This window comes from Grammomys surdaster, unplaced genomic scaffold (assembly GCF_004785775.1).
Source record: "Grammomys surdaster isolate TR1022 unplaced genomic scaffold, NIH_TR_1.0 99, whole genome shotgun sequence".
NCBI classification, from domain to species: Eukaryota; Metazoa; Chordata; class Mammalia; order Rodentia; family Muridae; genus Grammomys; species Grammomys surdaster.
In genome coordinates this window covers 10,198,387-10,209,712 of record NW_021604578.1, presented here as the reverse complement: position 1 = coordinate 10,209,712, position 11,326 = coordinate 10,198,387, and the positions used below count along the sequence as shown (strand labels likewise).

At 39.2% G+C, this 11,326-nt stretch overlaps 1 protein-coding gene across 1 annotated transcript in view; it reads left to right on the top strand.

Moving 5' to 3' along the window:
* The first annotated feature begins 2,480 nt into the window (after positions 1-2,480).
* The window catches only part of Pde4d (phosphodiesterase 4D), a 1,038,684-nt gene continuing 1,029,838 nt past the window's right edge, over positions 2,481-11,326 (top strand). Inside the window, exon 1 of the mRNA XM_028784385.1 lies at positions 2,481-2,537. Within this exon, the coding sequence (XP_028640218.1) occupies positions 2,496-2,537 (42 nt within the window). The 5' untranslated portion in view covers positions 2,481-2,495. The remainder of the gene's footprint in view (positions 2,538-11,326) is intronic.

Genomic DNA, 11,326 nt, shown 5'->3' with positions numbered 1-11,326 from the left:
TGAATTCCTGTGGGGAAGAATCTCATCACGATGGGATTAAAGGCTTTTAAGTCAAATGTCTTAAAATACTTGATTAATTCAGCAAGCCTTTCCAGGTCAAATCCACTGTTTGTCTGACTTTACTGATTTGTTGGTTTGAAATCATTGATTAACTAGCTCACTATGAGCACTTCTTCATGGTACCCTGAGGGTACTCATTACATAGCAGATGAATAATTAAATATTTTCAATGAGTTTCTCCTTGGCAGAGCATTAGCTTCCCACAGCAGCTATCTAGCTATTGCTTTTCTCTCTCTAGGCATGGGCATTTAGATCATAGTTAAAACGATCTCTATCCATTTCTCCAATGAAATGAATAATATATTTCCACATTTTTGGAGCCCATATAAGATGCCGAGCATCATATCTAATCATGAAGGTGACTCAGTTCCTGGAGGCTTATGAACTAAGTATTTTTCCTGTGTTGGCGAGTCCCTTTATTCAAAACCTCCTCTCTTCAAAACAGTGACTACCAAAGCCCATAAAGCCTCAAAGACATAATTATTTTCCCCCTAGAAACTCACGATGGATAATTTGTTTTTCTCTTACCTTTAGGCAGACATTTTCTTCAAGCTATAAAGTCCTTTTTTCCCTCCTTTGGTAGTGCTGGGTCTCCATATCTAGGGGTATTCTTAGCAATAATATTATCCATTCTCTCTTTCTACTTGCACATTGCTGTCAGAGGGGCCTTGGCCTCCCTAAAAATATATCACTTTGATTTTTTAAAGGCCTAAAGAGAGTGGCTCATATGCGATTGAAACAAGTTTCTTCAGCCTTGAGAGAGTGCCACTGTGGGCTGCTAGAGAGCAAGCGTAGTGAAGGTCCCCATTCAATGGTGTTACTGGGCCCTGGGCTCCTCTGATGCCTGCCTTTCTCTATGTTGAGGTCTGCAGCCATGTTACGTTCTCTATAGTCTCTCATGCTTTGAACTCTTGTTTGGATTTTTTGTTTCGTTTTTGAAGCAAATAACTGTTTTAGATTACTTAATTTTTTTTAAATCAAGTAATTTACATCCCAAATGCTGCCACGCTGTCCCCCCTCTAGGAATTTCCCCCATCCCCTCTCCCCTTTACCTCTAAGAGTGCAGCCCCCTCCCCACTATCCCCCCTCCCTGATGCATCAAGTCTCTGTAGGATTAGGCACATCCTCTCCCACTGAATCCAGACAAGGCAGTCCTCTGCTACATGTGTGTTGGAGGCCTCGCACCAGCCCATGTATGCTCTTTGGTTGGTGGCTCAGTCTCTGGGAGTTCCCAGAGGTTCACGGTTGGTCTTCCTGTGATGTTGCCATGTATAATTCGTAACAGTTTGTACCTTTGTATGTTCAAAATTGTTTTGTGAACCCAATTCTTTCAGCCCTTGACTGTTGCTCCTCTTTTTCCTAAATGTCAGACAGGTACCTTATTTTCCTTAAAGAATTTAGACTACATCCAAATGATGGAGCAAACACACTGTCACCTCCAGCTCTCCACACCTACACTATTATGGTACACTATGGTAGGTACACTATGTCAGCCTACACTATTAGTCAATATTTTGGCCAAGCTTATTGATCTCATCCTCTTTCCTCTAGGGTAAGTCCCCCCAAAAGTGGATCATCTCACATTCAACTCTTTCCAATGAGTAGTGAAGCCATGTCTAGAAGTAAATGAGTAGCAGAAATTTACTTAATTAATTTGTCCTTCCCTCTTAATAGTCTCCTTTCCAGTGTCTAGGAAAGTGGAGGTTAGGAAACAAGGCCATTGGTGCTATGAAAGTGACAGCTACTCTGGAAGAGTCTCTGGAATAACAGTTATTGTTTAACTAGGTAAGCGGTCCTCGCCCTCTCTCAAGCATGCTTTTCAACCTCTTTGAGCCAAAGGTCTGGAGTACTGCTGCACAGCCACTGGGATAACACCATTGACTTTTATGTCGATTTACTGGTAATAGAAGAAGAGGAAGCTGTGATGTCATGCTCATGGCCATCCTTAGTGTTTTCCCACTGGTGGGAAAGGTGATTTGGCTGGTCCCTTAGTGGAACATTGGGGAGTCCCTAGTTTCCCAGCAAGAATCAGCAAGTTCAGCTCCCTCTTCATTCGTATGAGGATCTCTAGGCTGTGTCTACTGCACCTATTTATTTCAACCGCCAAAAAAAGTAAGCTTAGATATTTAACAGAAAACAGATGGTGCTGGGATCTGTAACTTGCATTTAACCAAAGCTGTTTTGGAAACGTTCCTCCTGTCCACTTTTATTGCTTTAAACACATCAACATCTCTGCCTGTTCTGATGAATTATTTAAGAATCACTGTCCCGGTCCATGGCAGCATTTCGAAGTGCACATGTTAATCATATACTTGATTAAACATTTCCTTGCTTTTTTCTCCAGCATTTCGGTCGCCTCTGAGTGGATAACAGTTGCAGAGAGAGCAATGATGGGCGAAGCAGCTAGTGGAATCCAAACTACTGAAAACCTCACCATGGAGAGGAACACTAGTGATGCACTTTCTCGGAGCAAAACTGTAAGTACCTTTCATCTTCACTTATTTTGTAAAACATGCATTTACAACCTTCCTTGTTTTCTTGAATTTAATGCCGTGGTGTTGCAGTTAGGTTTGGGGGAAACTTTGGTTAACTGTCAGTACTCTAACCATATGTAGATTGCGAATAAATGAAGACTCATTCATCTGTGTGGCCTAGTTGACATTTGATGGGTCTCCTTTGAGATTTAGATGTCTTCCCACTCATTCATTTAAGCTTCATTGCGTGATGCTGAACACCGTGATATTTGAGTATATAAAACATATAAAGTTAAAATAGGGGAAATTTGTCTCTTGACTATCAATCTGTCTAGATCGATCCAAAGGTATATATTGAAAGCATGCTAAAGGTATTTATCAGCCAAACGCATTCTGAAACTCCAATCGCTTCATTAGGTCCTCAATCTGGCATAAGTCTCTGACAGTTTTAGTCTTCATTTCTAATGTCTTTAAGTTGCTCTTCTCAGTGCTCTGAAGAAATTTAAGCGTTTGTTCCAATGACATGGTGCCTGTGAGGTACCAGGCTCATGACAAATTTGAGTTTTCTATCATTTTATGAGGGAATAAACAATACAAAATAAGCAGTGCAGTTGGAGGAAAGCTGTACCAGGCAAGGATGAAAGCAGATTTAATTTCCGTCAGGCAAGTTCTAACAATATGTCCCTTTGTTCATTTACCCAAGGGGAAGACGCATCCAAACAGATGTGCTTGTGACGTAGGAACACTCATTTGAAGGCATCAGGAAAACCACAAATGCAAACACATTTCTCTAGTGTGGAAATGCTTTGTGTTTTGTCCTGAGATTCTACCGCTACAGCCCAGGGCCATCATTTCATTCTTCCTACAGAATGGGGATGAGTGTGTGAAAAGGGCAAGTTGGTATACCTTACAACATGAGAGAGAGAGAGAGGCATGCAACCAGTCATTTGATTGAATCTCAAGTTTAATAACCAACTAAATACAGTCAACAAATTGGTTGAGTGTTCACATTCATTTGTTTTAGTCGTTGGTTTTTGGTTATATGGAATTTACATAACATAAAAAGGCCAGAGCATTATGCCTGGAATTCTTTTTATCAGTGTACATAGTTGCTCATTATAATAGGGGTGACCCACATACAAATTACCAAATTAAGAACATGTCTGGTACTGAGTTTTCTTATTATAAGTCAAATATGATTTGTATCATATCAATTTGATATTTCCTTTTGTTGGATATTGGGGGCACATGATTTGAAAAAAATTATAAAGGCAAAGATGAGAGCATTTTGGATAATTAAAACCTATCATTTAGTTCTTCTCCATTTTTAGAGGGAAAAACACTTCTAAAGGTAAGCGATTCTCCATAGTGTGACTTTAAGGAAACAGGTGTGCTCAATGATTCTAGAAGCTTCCCTATTTGCCTTTGTTTTGTATATGATCTCATTTTCGCTAGGGAAAGGCTGAAGCTTCCCAGACCACAAGAGCTTTAGCTGCTTACACTCAGGTGGCAGGAGCAGCAGGGTTCTCATTTCCTCTGCTTCCTTGCTTCCTCAAAAGCCACTGGTGCAGAGAGAACTCTTGCGTTTCCTCCACACAGTTGAGCGACTCTGAGCAGGGCATGACTCCTTATCTGAGAAATGAGGTGGCTGATTTACTAGTAACAATTTGCCACTTCAGGATTTCAAACGTGGTCCGAGGGCATGTCACCCCTACACATTAAATCTTTGTCAGGATAGAATCCTGCACCGTGCCATCAGAAGTAGCTGTTTCTGTTTTATTAAAGAACGATCAGATAATTTAAAAACTGTCAATTCTTTGTTTTGGCATTATTACATTTGGAAATTAAAAAAAAAAAAACATTAAGTGGCAAGACTGTTTCTGTGACTGTCCACATGTTACTGCGTGCGAAGAGCCTGTATCAGTCAATGTCCATGGAGGCATATCAGTTACATGTTACTGAATAAGTCCTGTGTCTATCACTGTGAATGGAGACACATTAGTTATTTTTCACTTCAGTGACAAACTGGAAAGAAGCAACTAATGAAAGAAAGCACGTATGGTGTTTCACAGTTTGAGGTTCTAGTTGAATATGGCAAGGGGCCACAAGGCGTCTATGGTCAGGAATCAGAAGTCTGAATGTTGGCACTCATCTGGCTCCTCCCCCATTCCTCTTTTCATTCAGTTCTGGGCCCCAGGCTCTGGAGTGTTATACACAATAAAGGAAGGTTTCCTTTCTTCATGTAGAGCTCTCTGGCTATCACATTGACCAACATATACACATACTTGTCTCCTATATGATTCAAATCTAAAGTTGACGATGAAGACTGACCATTGCATAAGGCGTAAAAGAGAAGAATGGGATAAGACTGTTTTAGACAATCACACTATCAGTGAGTTCCTCTCTGAGAAGAGTACCCAATGTAGATTGTAACACTTAGACAATCTCTACTTAATGCAAAAGATACAGGCATAAAAGGGGTAGATAAACAGACTCCTGTGTAACATCACTTCTGAGTTTAGGTCTCATGCTCATTCATAAGTATGTCAGGCTGGCTTATATCATAAAATGCCAGCTTGGTGTCGTAATTACATATTTATTTTTTTCAAAAATTTAAAGGCTGAGGCTCCCTAGAGCCAGGTACCCCCCCCCCCATTCAGTTATGGTGAGGGATCACAACCTGGCTCTCTGATGTCTTGTAGTTAGCTGCATCCTCACTGGACCTCACAGAGCAGACAGAAAGCTCCCTGGAGATCCTTCTTCCTAGGTCCACCTTCCCAAACTCCTCTCACCTCCACTGCTGATGAAGATCTTTACACTGAGAACTGGGGATGTAACATCGGAATTTAAGCAAGGCACAAACATTTATTTAGCCTATAACAGTTTGACATTCTTTTTAAAATTAATTAATTAATTATTTTTTACTCATTCACCTTACATGCCATATACTGTCCTCCTCCCAGTCACCCCCTCCCACAACTCCTCCCCATCCCACAACCCTTCCCCCTCCCACAACCCTTCCCCCTCCCACAACCCTTCCCCCACAACCCTTTCCCCATCCCCTCCTCCCCTCTCCTCTGAGTAAGTCAGTTTGATATTCTTAAAAAATGATTTCAGTGTGTCACCAGGATATATAAACCCAATATGATCAACTCTGAAGAATCATATAATTTCACCTGTTTGACACTAGAAAGATCATAATATCCTTTTTTTTCCTACTTTATATTCAAGAACTCCTTGTTGTGGTTTTGAGTTTCCAAGCAACTCTTCACAGATCCAGAGGCTCATTTTCATTTTTCTCCAAAACATTGTTTTGCTTTGAGATTATTACTTTTGCTCATTGTATGTACCATTTTCTTAACATCTATCCCAATATCACAAGGACATTGCTTTCTGAAATGCCTTACTCTGCCAGTGGATGTACCAAATTGGACTCAATAGAGGTGCAGGGGATAGTGGTGGTGGTGGAGGTAAACAGAGGGAAAGAGGGAGAGAGAGGGAGGGGGACAAAAGGGAGAGGGAGAAAATGTTGGATGAGTATGGAGGAAAGATAGATCTGGGAGGAGTTGGGGGAGGCTGGATGAGTATGATCACAATACATTATATGATGTTCATAAAAAATTAATAAAGAATGATTTAAAATGTCAACATACATGAGAGGTTGATCTATCAGGAACCTAACAGGAATTTGATTCTCTATACTTGGTTCCACAGCTGTGTGAAAATAAAGTTCTTACGTAAAGGAACGGTTCCTTACAATAGCTCTCCAGTTATCCTCTGAACTCATGATTTTTTAAAATAGATCTTATATGATGAATGAACCAGATAGATGTTTAATGATTCATTAATCAGTCCTCTTATATATTGAATTCTAAAGTATCTTTTATGATTTTTACCAAAAACTCCCAATTCAAGTAGCCTAAATCCACTGGAAGAGATTTGAGATGTCATCTGCTCAATTAGATTCTTTATTTTCTTGATGAAATTGCCCTCTGTCTTGGGATTCTTTTGGATGTTCTACATTGGGACAAATGTGTCACTCACCAGATGTCTTTAATTGATGTTCCCTGTTCTCTTGGGCAGAATTGTTGTTTAGTGTTTATTCAAAGCTGGAAGCGATTCCTGGCTATTTGCAGAGCACTGAAAATCCAGACTATCTTTCTTTCTTTCATTATTTTTTTTTCTCAAATGCTGAGCCAAAAGCCCACCTATGTAGGCTGTCAGTGATGAATCCAGGAATTGGAATCTGCTCTGGTGGGAGATGTCAGTGGGTTCTCTAAAACTGCTTCTTGTCATAGGTGATTTTTTAAAGTACTGTTCAGAACTGATATACTAAATGTATCCTGCTTTTAAAAAAAGTATTTTCCAGTTGTATGTTTACACTTGCTGATTGTGTATGGATGTAGATACACTCCTGTAGACCTAGAGTGAAGTGATTCATGCCGTTTCATCTACATTTCTTCATATGGGTGCCTACCCAGTGAGGAGAGGCCAGAAGGAAACGTGGAAGGAATGATCCATTTTGTACTAGCACTGTAGAACTGCCTGCATTTGTTATTCTTTCCAGCTACCCAGAGAGTCTGGTTTAAGATTTTATGGCTGAAGTAAAACTAATGGATTTCTTACCATACTAACCTTATCTCCCTACTATATCCCTGTCCATCTGAGGTACACTGCTGCAGAGTTGTATCAGCATACAATCCAGACAAATTAAGAAAGCTAAACCCTTTACTTTTTTTTCACCCCTGTTCACTCCCTAGGGTAGAAGAGACTCAGGAGAAATGCTGATACTAAAACATTTTGGAAAACACAAATTAAAAGGCAAAATTAAAAAAAAATAGTTTCCTTCTGTGCTTTGCCAGCCACAAACTGAAGTGAGAATCTGTAGGTTTAGAGATTCGATTAATTTGACTATTATTCCCGACTTCCGGGTGATGTTTCTGTTTTAGATAATTCACTGAAATATTTATGAGGTGGCTAATGGTATGTGAGGCTCTGGACATCTAGTATGTATAGGATGCTTGATGGTCCTCCCTTCATAGAACCTTCTTTACCACTGCAGTTATAAATTTTATGATTTACTGACATCATTTTGTCAGCCTGACACCCCTGGCCTGATGACCCAAGCCTATTTCACTGTGCCCCTCAAGGACTCTGAGACGCTGTCTTCCTTCAGCCTCCTCATCCTCTCGTCTCCACATTGTGTGTATCCTCTTTAGAAGAGATATTTTAGCTGTGAATAATGTGTCCTAATTGTCAATTATGTTCATTGTTGCAGAAACATAGATTATTTTCGAGTAGTTGAAAAGAATTTTTTCTCAGATAATCAACAACAGTATAAGAATAGCTGAGTGTATAAACGAATGTGAGTTCAGAAAAAATAAAGTATCTAAAAGAATAGGGAGTGATCAGTAGCCATTTGCCTTGAATCAATCACAGGTCACATGACTGTCCCAGCAGCCCAAACCGGTCACTAAACTGTTGTCTTAGGAAAAATCCTCACATTTTTAGATATGGTAATGTGTTTGCTGTTTCCTTTTAGGGCAACTTCAAGTGGGAGTTGAACTTCAAGTGGTTATGTCTAAGAAATAATTGCATATATTGCTCTTAACAATGTAGACACTAAGAACATATCAAAATGTAGAGGGATCTTCTTGATTTGATGCTGTATATTAACAAAAATATTCTTATAGGCAATCTCACCAGAACAAAATGGGAAAATTTTAGGAAAAGCGTATTAACTTACTGGAGCTTTTTATTAGTAGTATTTTCTTTTAGAGATTTTCCCCTTTAAAAATGTTGCATTTTTAGCTGTAGCCAAATTTTGATTCTTATGATCTGTTTGTTATCTTTTAATGTATCAAATAGTTATTTTTTTATTGGATATTTTATTTACATTTCAGATGTTATCCCATTTCCCCATTTCCGCCTCCCCCCAAGAAGCCCCCTATCCCATTCCCCCTCCTCCTGCTTCTATGAGGATGTGCCCCCACCCATCCACCCACTCCCACCTCCCCGTTCTTGAATTCCCCCACACTGGGGCATTAATGGGCAAGAGTTCTTATTATTAAAAACAAACAAACAAACAAATTAAAATATTCAAATGAAATAATCAGCGTGTTTGCTTCTCATGGTGGGTGCTTCCAAAAGCAACATGGATGGGTCCTAAAGTCTTCCATAGTAGTCTTGGCTTTCAATCTCTGCGACTTGATGGAAGAAGCATGAGAGAAAGCATTTAATAATCTGAATTATTATCAAGTGCCCCTGAAAATTTACAGTGAGCTTTTGAGGATAAAATGAGCAAACAATATCGAAAGCTCATTATGAAGGAAAACAAACAAACCAACAAAACCTCAACCTAAACCAACCAGTGCCAACAAAAATAGTTATATAATGTACAATTTTATACGTGTACTTCTAAAACCAAACACTGAGTCCTTAGGGATTTTGCAGCAGAATTGATCCATCAAATAAAGAGATCACCTAGACCTCTTTTATTTCTGAAAAGGTGACTTGTGTGTTCACAAGCTCCACTATATTGTACAAATGACAAATGCTAATATGCAGGCCCACAGTTGTTGATAGTTATTAACTAGCATTTCAGCCAAAGGTATATTGCTTGAATGGGCTGTGCCAGAATCCTGTCCTAGCTTTTCCATTTCTTTTGTCACTGATAACCCTTCCTATATGCCTGGAGTTGAGAGTATGGCCCCATTTATAGAACACAGATTAAAAAAAAAACCAAAAAGACAATTTTTTAATTTTGCTTTTGCTATTACCCTGTCCTGCTTTTTCCTAATTTAGTAACATGGGGTTCTGTTTTGGCAGTCTTGCTTCTGTGTTATGAATTTGATCATGTGTTAGCTGTTACCATCCATAGTTTAATTCAGTCAACAGTGTTTATTAAGCCCTTACAGACTGTTTGATTATGCTATAACAGTTATACTTCATAGAACTGCATTCCAAATGGCACTTGAGAGACTCAGAGAGTCAAGACACCACAGTGTACTTTGGCACTGGGATTTCAGGCTTCACAGAATATCTGGCTCACTGAACATTAAAAACCTAAATGTAGTAAAACTACCCTCAAACAAACAATACCAAGGTCGAAGAACAGCAGTCCTTTCTATTAAATTCATTTAAAACCGAAACTACAGGCCATGGTTTGGAATTCCTTTTCCCTGCTTACTGAATGTAGTTTAAAATATTACTACGGCACCAACTTGTGGTTTTGTTTTCCTCTAGAAGAGCCCAATTGCAAAGCATTTCTTTGTCAGCAGGGATTCATTTCAACACTATATGAATCATACCAATGGAGACACAAACATTGTCCAGGAACAATAGTCTCTGAAGAAATAGTCAAAGATCAACAAAGGTCTCCAGACAGTGATGGAGGGTTCCGTATACACAGAAGAATAGAGATAGCAAAAATGGTTTTCTTAAGTGTTCAAGGAGGAGATCAGAACCTCCTCACAAAAATGCACATGAACTAATAATTGACAGGACACACAGAAAAATAGCACGTCACTGGGCAGGTGGTGTTGACTTGAAAGCATTTCATGTTTTCACTTCCCAAAACAATCCATGGATCAAAAACATCAGGAAAAAAATGGAAATCAATGTGGGCAAGAGAAACATTGGCTGTAGGTTAAAACTTCCTGACAGGATGACCAGAAAGATGGCTCAGCAGGTAATGTACCTGGTGCCAAGCCTGCAGTTCAATCGCACATGGAGGAAGGAGAGAAGTGACTCCCATGGTTTTTCTCTGACTTTTTACATGGCAACTCATGGGACAACACATACACAGACAGACATACACAGACACACACACATAGACACACACTCATTCCCATACACAGACACACACATACTCACGGATGCATGTGTGCATGTGGACACACACACATGGTGTCTTTAAAAACATTCCCAGACAGATTTTTTTTTCTAGTACTCATCCAGTATTTGGGGGAATTTTGAAATGACCTCAAATCAAAAATTTTCCCAAGTCGTGGTTCTTTGTGCTTGTGTTATTTTTCCACTTCTTACTATAAATTATGTAACATTTGAATCTGTTAAAATTTTAACTTCTCACCATAACATTTACAAATGTTGCATAACGTGTGTATCTGTAGACATAAGTAAAGAAGACTCAGATGCAGATTGACTCCTCATTTGAGTCCCAATTAATGTACTTTTATTAGAGCAGTGACCACATTGGCGAGTTCAGGCTGTACCTTAATTTCACACCTTCTTCCTACTATGCGACCTTGAATATATTACCTTGATGATCCCTCTTTTACTCACATATCAATGCAGGGAGAGGGCAATGTGGGAGTGAGGTTTCTTGGATCCATCATTCTTTGAGTCTGCCATTCCTAGGCCAAATATTTCTCAGAACAGGCTCAATGAAAAATCGACCATCAAGACAAAAAAAATCTAAATTTTTAATCTTAAATCAGCGACCATTCTCTCCCAAAGTCTGCATAGGAAGCTGGTTGATAAGCAGAGTGTGTCTCATCTCTGCTAATAGTGCTTCAGTTGGACATTTGGTTTCTCTAAGAATAAACAGAATTGAAAATGCTTCACCAGTGTTTGGAAGTGTTTTTTAATAATACTCTACTGCTTTCCAAACCAGTCCATTTCCCTAAACTCATGCCTGAGATAAAGGTAGAAATGGGTTGTAATATTTTGAGAGGCTTTACTTTGGAGAAATATAAATTCTTTCATCGTAAGTTGTTTCTGCAGTTCATCTGGGGTGTATCTAGTCAGTCTTTCTTTTATTAAGACAACAA